The 13,043-nt window shown below is 40.1% G+C and overlaps 1 protein-coding gene across 4 annotated transcripts in view; it reads right to left on the reverse strand.

Moving 5' to 3' along the window:
- LOC140457906 (leucine-rich repeat-containing G-protein coupled receptor 5-like) overlaps window positions 1–13,043 on the reverse strand; it is a 156,821-nt gene that overhangs the window by 43,903 nt on the left and 99,875 nt on the right. For all 4 annotated transcript variants that reach the window (XM_072551680.1, XM_072551679.1, XM_072551678.1 and 1 more), the window contains one exon: window positions 545–760. In XM_072551680.1, the coding sequence (XP_072407781.1) occupies window positions 545–760 (216 nt within the window). The remainder of the gene's footprint in view (window positions 1–544; window positions 761–13,043) is intronic.

Here is a 13,043-nt window from a genome sequence, read left to right on the forward strand (position 1 = left end):
AAGAAATGGCAATATATTTCCAACTCAGAATGGTGAGTGGCTTGAAGGGGAGTTCTGATGGTGACATTCTCATGTATCTGCTGTTCTTGATCTTCTAGATAGTATTGGTCATGAAATTGGGAGATGCTGTCCAAACAATTGACCTCAATGTGTAACTGTCCCTACTATTACTTGAGTAGTAACTTTGTACATGGTTAAATAAAAAGAGCCCGAAGTTAAATGGCAGCATCCAATATTATTTTAGTAGGCAATTGTTTGCAAGATCATAATATATTTCTGTGAATAATTTGAAACAGACTAAAAGTATTTTGATTTGTAATCAATGTTGGACAAAACCCCTGCATAGTACAATAGTTTTGGCATCCTAAAGTGAACTCAACCCACTGCTCTCATCTGAGCTGTTTAGATTGGCCACAGGACAGGTCAAATGATTTCTGCATTTCACGGTACACTTAGTGCCACTATTACTTATTTATTCAAAGATTGTACCATATCCATACAGAAATATCTTTACAGCAATGAGAACAAAAGCAACATTACTTACAGAACTACCAAACTGGAAAGATTCTGAAATGCATAGTCCGGGATATGAGGAATTCTATTCAGGGCCAAGGTCATGGCTTGTAGACAAGGTAAACTGCTCAGAGCTTTGACTGGGATATCTGTCAGGGCGTTGTCATCTAGCCAGAGATGTCTAAGTGAGACCAATCCTTTGAAGCAGTTTGATGGCACAACAGAGATATGGTTGGCATCCAGTCTCCTAGGCAATAAAAAAAAAGATGAGTTGAGATTTATTTTTTTTTAAGGGTTATGGAATTGTGTCAAATAAACTCTCGGGCATTTTGTCAATATTTTGTGAATGCACTATCAGATTTTCACAGAACATAACAACCTTTTCTTTGAACAGTTCTATTTTACCATTTATACAGTCTGCATGGTAATGGACACTGTTTACATAAACACTTTTAAAGTAATTTATAAGAGACTGTCAAACACAGATTGGGATATAAACATCAACCCAAGCACAACCTTTATCAGAATATCCTTAATTTCAAATATATCACACTGAATTATTTTCTCGACATGTGTATGACATACACTAAGCTGACATTGTATAACATTCAATATTTATTGCATGCACTTTATTCCTTCCAGCAACACACACAGATTAGCCTATGTATAGAGTCCAAAAATCTCTATGCTTAAATCGTAAAAAAATTTAATCATGTTGATTTTAATAATTCCACTAGTTATAAGCATCAGTTGGACTGTCTGTCCTTCAAATATCAATAAAATATTATACCCTGGTATCTTGAAAAGGAAAGTTAACACTTGCTGGATAATTATGACAAATGTAATTCATGATTTGCAGGAAAACAGGAGCAAACAAAATTGCTTATTGTTTTTGTTTTGCTTTTAGTTAGATTTAACATTCTCTTACTGTGATTTTATGAGCCATATGTGTCTTAGTGCTTATTACAAAATTAACATCAAGCTATCTCGGCCTTAAATAGTCTCAAAGGTGAAGGATTCTGAAGTAGAGAAGTAGGCAAGTCCAAAGAAACACAACCCTCTAAGAGAAGAAATACTCCTCATCTCAGTCCTAAATGGTCAACCCCCTATCCCAAGACTAAGCCTAGGGTTCTCAGTTTCCCAGCTAGGGGAAACAACCTCTCAGTCTCTACCCTGTCAATCCCCCTTCAACATAGGAAAAATCCCTCTTCCCAAGAACCAATTTAGTGAACTTTCACTATACTGCCTCCTTCTTCAAGCATGGAGAACAAAACTGTACATTTAGAATTATATAGTTTTGTACGTTACATTAAAAGAGTGAGAATGATTGATTTTAATTCTCTTTTTGCAGGTGTGAATTAGGAACAGAAGTAGGCCGTTTGACCTAGAGTGTGCTCTGCTATTCAATAAAATCACAGCTGACCTGTTTGAATTTTGCAGTCCACAATCCCAATAACTTTGATAACCTTAGATGCCCTTGCCTTAATAGAATCTACCTAATTTTGCTTTAAAAATATTCAATGAACTCTAGCTCCACTTTCTTCTGAGGTAGAGAGGTCAGATCTCCAGTATCTGCAGTATTTTGATTTTATCTCATTTTCCTTTTTCTATTTAACTTGCTCTGCTACTTTTTAGTAACTTTAACACTGAAATAACTCCACGGAAGCTGATATCCCATCATCAAGTCAATCTTCATTTACAACTGCACTGTACATGGACTCTGACCAGCTACCAGAGAGCCAGTCCCTAGACTGAGGAAACTGTCTGATACTCCTGCTTATACTCCTGGCTGATTAAGATTCAGATTAACAGCCCCAATCAGGGATCTTGTGCTCAACAAGATCCACTTGACTAACGTCATTCCAATCACTATAAACACATTCTAATTTTGTGTTAGTTCAGACACTGTCATTTGATTTAAGATGATTTGCTGAATTTATGCTTCTGTGTTAGGAATGCAAATTCAGAAATATTCCTGAAATTGCTAACTCAAATTGGGAAAACGTGTCCTGGATGTTTTAATGTTTATTCCTGGGAGGTATGTAACTATTCAAAGGAGTTGGGTCCACTTCCCCTGGCAAGGATTCACAAGAACTGCCAAAAGCACGTTAAGGCTCTGTGAAAGGCTCATCTTAATGATCCGGGTGTCACAGCTGTAAAAACTAACAATAAGGTAAACACTCTCTCGCTCTCACTCCTCAGACTCCTTAGACACTACACTAGCCCCATGCCACCTAATGTGCCAACCAAACTTCCATAACCTCACTTAGCCTCCATGCCAACCCATACCCATATCTCATTGCTCTTTATAGTCCTTATGGCAACTTAGTGCCTTTACTCATATGTCCTCAATGCTAGATTACCCAGTATCAGATGGAGATAAAACAAAACACAGTCCTGAGAGTCATAGCATTCATAGAGTCATATAGCATGGAAATAAGTCCAACTCATCCACGCTGACCAGGCATCCCAATCTGATCTACTGCCCATCTGTCAGTATTTGGCTCATATCCCTCTAAATCCTTCCTAATCATACACTCATCCAGATTCCTTTTAAATGTTGTATTTGTACCAGCCTCCACCACTTCCTCTGGTAATTCTTCCATACATGCACCACCCACCCGTGTGAAAAGGTTACCCCTTAGGTCCTTTTTAAATCTTTCCCCTCTCACCTTTAACCTATGCCCTGTAAGTTTGGACTCCCCATCCCTAGGAAAAACACCTTGGCTGTTCACCCTATCCGTGCACCTCGTGGTTTTATAAACCTCTATAAAAGGTTTAACCTCTATAACCTCTATAAACAAATCAAAACATGTAAATCCCATCAAGTAGTCAATCCCTCATTAAATTACCTCTTGAATTTAGAAACCCACATCAAACATCTAGAAAACTCATTCAAACTGTGAAATGACTGTACAATTCTCCCCCCCACCACCACCACCCCCACCCTCCCCACTCCCCAACCTCCAGAGTCTAGTGGTAGTGGTAAGTTGTTATTCCTACAATGTTAAAGCTGAATGAATGAAGTACATGAATGAATGTACAAATGAAGTTTTGTCAATATGGGTTAGATTTTAAGAAAAGAAATTAAAGAGCTTGGGAATTTAAATGCCTTGGCAGCTTGTTGTTCCAATACAACCACTTCTTCCACACATTCATGTCTGCTTTAAACAATCTCAATGGGCGTTAGATGTTTAACAGAGGGTTTCCTGAACCAAAAGGCTCCCTTACTGCCTCCAAATGACTGTGGCAGCTCAAGATGGCTAAAGCCTGTAACTTTGAGAAAGAATTTTCTGATTAAAACATTTCAAAGGATTTTACTGCTTGCAACTTATACAATTTAATCAAAATAAATTAAAAATGAAAATAGACAAGTATTTTTAAAACATTTTAATACACCATTTGGCTCTGTCAGAAAGAATTTAACAAGCACAAATGCAAAATGATCTTCATCAAAAGCCATAAAACTGTACTCATTCTCCTAACATGAATTGGATCTGGCTAAATGCAGCTGGTCAAACCACAAAAGATGCCTACTCCACCACTACCACCACCTTCCCCCGCACAAAATAAAATGAGTGTTGTATTCAGCAGCAGGACTTCATTATTGGGGCTTCAGCACCATTTTGGTTACATCAAAGATCCTGTCCAGCCAAGCAAAATTTCAGGTTGATGAATATCTTTCTCAATTAGAAGATAAGAGTTCATCTGCATAGTTGGCTGAAGCCAATTATTTCTAGTCTGTATTGTTCATCTGGCTTGACATTCACACATATGTGCAGTCTTCTGTGCACTGTTGGATGCGCAAAGTTGAGAGAGATTCAACCAACCAGTGTCATAAATTGTCTTCTCTTCCATTTTGCAGTGCCACGCTGAGCTCAATTACATGACAGCACAGCCTGTCAGAGGGCACCGGACATCTAAGATTAATCTTAATGAGTGGTGCATCATGCAAATCTATAGCCACAGCAGTTCATACCTGATGGGCAATGGCACTAGCCTGAGGCAAGAGAATGTCAAACACTTGCCAGGACACTGAGTTGCCCTAGAAACTTGAATTTGATACTGCTGTCTTTACCTGCTGTATGAAGGTTCAAGACAAGAAGATAGTCTTCACATATTTTGTGTTTGCAGAGGGATGTTGTGGTCAATTAAATAACATGGTACACAGTTTACAGTGAGGATTTAATTCTTAAAATTGCTTTCTGGCTCCTAATTCAGAAGGGCTGATGCTGTTGTTGTTGTTCACAAGCTTCTATCTCACTGTACTTATCAAATAATCAGAAACCCAAATATCTGGCCTTGGAAAAGTAAAGGTCAACCTCTGAAATAATCATTTATATCTATAAACAATTTATTTTTCTAATGTGCTCACTAATGCCTTTATACAAGATAACATTTTCCTACTGTCAACAGTGGAGCTTTTGTGACCCTGGGAAGTATCTGAACCCATTATTGCAACAATGTCACATGGCATGTCAAAGGTCATTGCGACATGGCCTCCTTCTCAATGTGTTTTTCCTTTACTACTAGTTAGTAAGCTACTGAGCAATTATTTCAGTTTTTTTCCCCAAAAACAAATTCAACTGCATGCACAGGGAACAAATATTCACAGGTTTTCTAATCAGAGTTCGATCAGTTTAATTGGGGTTGGAGGAAAACTATCTTTGTTGTTTCAGGTTTGAATTAAACACTAAAATTTCCATTATTCCAAAAATACAGTCACCAGAATATCCTAGAAATTGCAATAAATGGCAAAAAATAGATTCTAAAGCTTTATGTGGTACACAATGTGGTTACCAAATTATAGCAATTTGAACAGCATTTGCTAGAACATTAGGATGGAAATGGCTGGTGCCAAAATTAAGATAGATTTTTCACATTTCTGCAAAAGCTCTTCCTTTGCTGTAATAGTAGATAGGTTTTTTAAAAATCTATTAAACATCTGCAAAACTATATGCAGAGAAACATCATATGAATATGTTAAGTATTCATCTGTGAATATAAACAGCAGTAGGCTATATTGAACTGCAAGAAACAGAACTGAACCTGTCCTTGTGTTTCTGAATGACCTGGAGGTTTTGTTCTCGGAACTTTATTTTTACATTCATTTGGGATGAGGATGTTGCTGGCTATAGCAACATTTATTGGTCATCCCTAATTAGATTAGATTCCCTACAGCCTCTACCTCAACAACCATAGAATACTCCTGCTTTCCCTCCATACCTCTTGTTGCTTAAGGCCATAACCCTGAAAGGACATTTACTGCTCTTCTTTGTAAAACTAACATGAGAACTTTTAGATTCAGAGTAGAAGTCAGACAGGGCCCTGCTTTAACATCTCATCCGGAAGATTACCTCTCCAATAATGTGGCATTCACACAGCAGCATGCACCTCCATCACAGACAGCAGAAAGCCCGTGACAGTGCATTTCAAAAAGTCAACTTGGTGGAAGACATCTGTGCACCAGTTTTATAATCTCACAGCATAGGGAAATGGAAATGCAATTTCAGCTGCACTATTTAGTCTGATATATCAGGCCAGCTGCTCAGATGAGAAGGAGAGCTGAGACTAAGCTCTTTGCTTTGGGGGGTAGGGTGGGGAGGGGTGGGAGGGGGGGGCTATAAAAGTACCAATGGGTGATTCAAAGAAACATCATGAATTCTCCCAGTGACCTAGTCAAATCCTTCCCTGTGACACTTTCAAAGTAATCCAATCATGCAGTCTTTTGCCACTTTTAACATACTTATGATTGTAAAATACTTCTGAATAGCTGAGGACACATTAAGACACTCTACAAGATCTCGTCATTTCTATGAACCAGCTTTTTCAAGGCTTGTTCACACCTGGTCGTTGGAATAATTTTACATGAAATTATCATCTTTTATTTGAAAGTTGCAGTTAATGGAAGAGAAATGAATAGAAGAGGAACTTGGTTCCATTACAGTTGACAAAACGTTAAGAAGTAGGAATAATACAACTTTTAAATGAGCTAGTTACCACAGAATTTGTTTTATTAGAAGGGTGCTTCCCAAATGATAAGATATTTAGGATTTTCTCTTATTTTCTTTCTTTAACTCAAATGATGCATTGACAAATTTCAGGCTTTTCTAAAAATAGTTTGAACAAATTGTGGTCACACACTTTGTGATGGCAGCTTGATCTAATTAATTATCACAGCTTTTATTGATGGGTACACTAGTGTAGTGGATACAGTGACCTCTCAATTCTTCCATCCATAGAATCTAGACTCCTTCGCATTCCTGCCTCCTTACATTCCACTATTGGTGCTATAGCTTTTGGTTATCTTGCAGCTGCTGATTTCCCCTCCCTAAACTGCTCAAGCTTGCTACCTCTTCCCTGTCTTCAAAGACACCTTCAAAAAAGCCAAGAACTGACTAATTTTTCAAGCACCTGTCTAACTCCCCTGTAATGCTTTGCCATTTTACATTTCTTCCACTCTGTACTAATTTATAACATCTTAGTAAAATACTCGAGACATGTTGATGACTACATTTTAATGTGAGGTTAAAAACTGGGGTTTCTGAATGGGTATTTTAAACTTTAAATCATATGTAAAGAAAATTTTAGAAAGCATGAAATAATGATTAAAGTTTTATTTCTTTTACTGCCCCTTCATATCCCAGAATTGTGTACTCACTGAGTTATTGTGGGCTGTGAGATTTAATTTTCCTTTTGATGATAGCTGGTTAAAAATGGATAATGAAACTTCATCCTCTGTCAAGCATGGTGGCTCAGTGGTTAGCATTGCTGCCTCGCAGGGGTTTGATTCCAGCTTGGGCAACTGTCTGTGTGGAGTTTACACATTCTTCCCATGTCTGCATGAATTTCCTCCGGGTACTCCAGTTTCCTCCCACAGTCCAAAGATGTGCAGGATAAGTGGATTGACTATGTTGAATCTGTCCATAATGTTCAGGGGTGTGCAGGCTGGATAGAATTAGCCGTGTGAAATGTAGAATTACAGGGTAGGGGATGTTTCTGGGTGGAATGCTCTTCAGTATATCAGTATGGATGTACATGGGCTGAATGGCCTGCTTCCACACTTACAGATTCTAAGATTCTAATTGGACTGACAAATAACCTTAATGCTAGCTAACGACTGTAATGCAGTGTTATCGAAAAGTAACAAGTGATAATATCCATTTGAGAGGTATATTGTACAGTAATTGCTTGAGGGTAAAGCATGTCTAGTGAAGTTTGTGGAGTTCTAACCAATATTCCCCTGCTCCCAGTCAATCAGCAATAGTGTTTGGGAAGCAACAACATTAGGCTGGGATCAATTGTAAAAGCCCAAAAGACATTATCTCCACTATTTTGAGACCCGGGAAGGAATATAGACAATAGACAATAGACAATAGGTGCAGGAGTAGGCCATTCTGCCCTTTGAGCCAGCACCACCATTCATTATGATCATGGCTGATCATCCACATTCAGTATCCTGTTCCTGCCTTACCTCCATAACACTTGATTCCACTATCCTTGAGAGCTCGATCCAACTCTTTCTTAAATGAATCCAGAGACTGGGTCTCCACTGCCCTCTGGGGCAGAGCATTCCACACACCTATCACTCTCTGGGTGAAGAAGTTTCTCCTCATCTCTGTACTAAATGGTCTACCCTTATTTTTAAGCTGTGTCCTCTGGTTCGGGACTCACCCATCAGCAGAAACATGTTTCCTGCCTCCAGAGTGTCCAATCCTTTAATAATCTTATACGTCTCAATCAGATCCCCTCTCAGTCTTCTAAACTCAAGGGTATACAAGCTCAGTTGCTCCAATCTTTCAACCTAAGATAGTCCCGCCATTCCAGGAATTGATCCAGGTTTTCTCTACTCAAACCACACCCCTGCAGCCCCACTCCTTCACCACTACTCTCCCAATAGCTACCTGATGCTGAAGAATATTTTTTCAGGTCCACAGCAGTGTCTGAGTCCTGCGTCAACTAACACTCTCACCCAACTGCCCTGATACTTTGGCTATATCTATTGCTTTCGAGAATGAACCTAGTATCCAATATGAAAATTTAAGTAAATGCGCGTTCCATGGCTTTCTGTCAAAAACACATTGTCAGGGTGGTAGAAACTCCAAGGCTACCCCCATACATTCATTATTCAAGATATTCTTTAGCTGCATAATGGAACTGACATCTTGCATCAAAATTAGAGGGAAAATATAGCATGCAAATGGAAAGAGAAACCAAGCAAAAAATTGTGGTCTCAGCCCAACAGTGGACACAGCTGTACTTTAGAATTGCACTGTGTTGAGTTCCAAGCCCCATGAATGGACTTAGATTAGATTAGACTATTTACAGTGTGGAAACAGGCCCTTCGGCCCAACAAGTCCACACCGATCTTCTGAAGAGCAACCCACCCAGACCCATTCCCCTATCCATTCCCCTTCACCTAACACTACGGACAATTTAGCATGGCCAATTCAAACCTGCACATCTTTGGACTGTGGGAGGAAACCGGAGCACCCGGAGGAAACCCATGCATACACGGGGAGAATGTGCAAACTCCACGCAGACAGTAGCCCGAGGCAGGAATTGAACCTGAGTCTCTGGCGCTGTGAGGCAGTAGTGCTCAGATGTGGTTATCAAGGGGACTGTGGGATTTATTTTGTTGGACAGTTTTATCAGAGATGAATAGGAACAAAATTTTTAGAGGTTTTGAATGACTGTTGGGTTTTTTTTCCACAGTTTTAAAGAGCACTTCACCAACTTATAGGTCTGTGGTAGGTTCAATGGCACTGACCTATACAGGTCAGCAAGGACATTCATGGCTGGGGCTGGCTTAGCTGACTGCTGACCTCAGCCAAGAGAAGAACTAACCTCAGTGTCCCTGATATATCAGACAAAATGAAAATCAGCTCAGATCCCTGATCCCATTATCAAAAAGTAAATGTGACTGACATTAGGTAAGAGGGGGATGAGCTGGTCAAAACAGCATGTGCAATTCAATATCCATTAACACATAATGAATGATCACTTCGGACAAGATACCAAAGGATGGTCTTTAATGGTCCCATCTTCACCAGAATGGAGACTATGTGGTGGGTGATGGGGGTGGGTGGTTTCTGAAGGGTGGGTTTGGGACCTGATTCTGCAAATTCCATTTAATGCATGGCTATGAGATATGGGGACAAGCCTGGTTCAGCAATCCTGCTCTTGTCCATTATCAGGTATTATAGATCTCCCAAAATTAATTTTCTTAATCCTGTCAAATTAAAACAATATTAATATTTTTCAAGTGAAGTCTGAGAGGCTTGTGTTTTATTGATAGTTTTATGAGCTTCCCAGAGGATTAATGTTTCTGAAGAGATTTTTCATTGGCTGCTTGTTTAATTGGACAGTTTTATGAGCACTTCTATGATTTTCAGTGTTACTACAAGGTTACTAAATTCTGTCCATCATAGATACCATGTGAGTAAAACTGAAAGGTCATGGTGGGAGATTCTGGGCATTTGAAGAGGCAATAATGAGTGGTGGGTGATTGTTGAGGACCAAGTTGCTAAACCCATTTGTAGAACTGAGCTTATTACCTAGTTAGAACCTTCTAACCTGTCAATCTCTAGATTTATCAGCTTCTGTTTCTCTTTGGCTTTGGAAGGCAGCAGCCCTGATTCTAGCCCATCCATTACTCACAATGAAAAATAACACTGTTGGGCAAGAGGTGAGAATACACTTCAGAAAATGGCCCCAGTTGCAAATCACACCTCAATGATGAAAATGAGGATCTAGATGTCTACTGCAGATATATTCAAACATTAATCAATGAAGCTGGATTACATAGCTGACGTATCATAGAGTTATACAGCATGTAAACATACCCTATCCATGTTGACTATTTCCCAAACTAAACTGGTCCCACCCCTGCTTGCACTTGGCCCATATCCCTCCAAATCTTCCCTATTCATAAACTTAGCCAAATGTCTTATAAACATTGTAACAATACCTGCATCTACCATGCAGAACTTTGTCAAAGGCTTCACTGACATCCAAGTAAACAACATCTATTGCTATCCCCTCATCAATATCTTAGTTACTTCATTAAAAAAAACTTAAGTTTGTGAGACACGATTTTCCTCACACAAAACCACATTGATAATCCCTAATTAATCCTTGCCTGCCCTAATGCATGCAAATCCTACTTTTTGCAATCATCTCCAACAACCTTACCCACTAGACTCATGGGTCTATAGTTTTCAGACTTCTCCTTACAGCTTTCTTAAGCAATGGCACAACATCAGCCACCCTCCAATCCACCTGTACTTCACCCACATATATTGATACAAATATTTTTGCTAGAGACCCCTCAATTTCCCTCCTAACTTCTCACAACATCCTGAGACAAACTTGGTCAGATCCTGGACATTTACTTACCTTTATGTTTTTGAAGACCTCCAGTACTTCCTCTTCTGTAATGTGAACGGTTTTCAAAACATTAATATTTATTTATCTGAGTTTTCTATCCTCCATTTGTTTCTCAACAATAAAATCTGACATGAAACATTCATTTAATATTTCTCCCATCTCCTGAGGTTCAACACAAAGATGATCTCATTGTTCTTGAAGGGGTCCTGCTCTCTCTAGGTGCTCTCCTGCTCTTAATGTATTTACAGAATCCTTTTGGATTATCTTTAACCTTATCTGCCAAGGCTGTCTCATATCCCTTCTTTGCCTTACTAATTGCCTTATTAAGAATGCCCCTATACTCTTTATACTCTTCAAGAGTGTCAGTTTAGTCATAGAGTCCTACAGTACGGAGATAGGCCCTTCAGCCCAAACCGGTCCATGCCAACCAAAAGGTCCATACACGCTAAGCCCATTTCCCTGGATTTGCCCCAAATGCTTCTAAACCTTTTCTATCCATGATTTGGTTGCTCTGAAAGCTAGCGTGCTTCCAATTAAACCTGTTGGATTATAACCTGGTGTTGTGTGATTTTTAATTTTCAATCCATGTATTTGTCCAAATGCCTTTTAAATGTTATTAATGTACCTGCCTCAACCACTTCCATTCCAGACGTGTACCATGCATTGTGTAAAAACTTTGACCCTCAGGTTCCCATTTATTCTTTCCCCTCTAACCATAAACTGACGCCGTCTAGTTGTCGATTCCCCAAACCTGGGAAAAAGACTGAGTGCATTCACCCTATTCATGCCTCTTATGCACTTCTAGGACAACACCCCCCCCCCCCACCCCCCCCCCCCCCCACCCCCCACCCGCCTCCCCTCCGCCCTCAGTCTCCTACACTCTAAAGAAAAAATTCTTAGCTTGTCCAACTTCTCCCTGTAGCTCAGTCCTGGCAACATCCCTGTAAAATCCTTCTGTGCTCTGTCCAGTTTAGTAACATCCGTCCTATAGCATGGTGACCAAAACTGAACACAATACTCCAAGTGCAGCCTCACCAACGTCTTATACAACTGCAACATAACTTCCCAACTTCTACACTCAGTGCACTGACTGAAGACCGGTGGGCCAAAAACCTTCTTCACTGCCCTGTCTATCTGCACTCCACTTTCAGAGAACTGTGCACGTGAACACCAAGGTCCCTCTGTTCCACTACACTCCTTAAGACCCTATCTGACACCATAAAGCTCCTATCTTGATCTGACTTTCCAAAATGCAACACCTCACACCTATCTATATTAAACTCCATTTGCCATTCCTCAGTCCACTTCCCCAGCTGATCAAGATCCTGCTGCAAGTTTTGATAACTTTCCTCACTGTCTGTGTTACTGCCTATGTTAGTGTCATCTGCAAACTTACCAATCATGCTTTGTACATTCTCATCCAAATCAAGAGGGATATGTGCCAAGTGCTGATTTAAGATATCTGGTCAGCATGGACGAGTTGGACCGAAGGGTCCGTTTCCATACTGTACATCTCTATGACTCTAGGAAAAAGTGAGGACCGCAGATGCTGGAGATCAGAACTGGAAAAGCACAGCAGGTCAGGCAGCATCTGAGGAGCAAGGGAGTCAACATTTTGGACATAAGCCCTTCATCAGGAATCTGGGGGTGGGGAGTTGCCAAAGGGGCGAAGAGATAAATGGGAAGGGCTGGGACTGGGGGAAGGTAGCTTGGAAGGCAATAGGTAGATGAAGGTGGGGGTTGATGGTGATAGGTTGGATCAGAGGCTGAAGTGGATTTTTGGGAACGAAGATGGACAGGTAGGACAATTCAAGTGGGAGTGCCGAGTTGGAGGTTGGATCTGGGATAAGGTGGGGGGAGGGGAGATGATTCTATATAGATAACAACTGCAACTGGCCCAGTACTGACCCCTGAGGCACACAACTACTCACAGTCCTCCAGTCTGATAAGCATGCTTCTACTATTAATCTCTGCTTCTTAACATCAAGCCAATTGTGAATCAAATTTGCTAGCTTTCCCTGGATTCCATGTGATCTAACCTTCCAGAACAGCCTACCATGTGGAACCTTATCAAAGGCCTTACTGAAATCCATATAGACTATATCAACCTCCCTGCCCTCATCAACCTTCCTGATGACTTC

This window comes from Chiloscyllium punctatum, chromosome 32, assembly GCF_047496795.1.
Source record: "Chiloscyllium punctatum isolate Juve2018m chromosome 32, sChiPun1.3, whole genome shotgun sequence".
Classification (NCBI taxonomy): domain Eukaryota; kingdom Metazoa; phylum Chordata; class Chondrichthyes; order Orectolobiformes; family Hemiscylliidae; genus Chiloscyllium; species Chiloscyllium punctatum.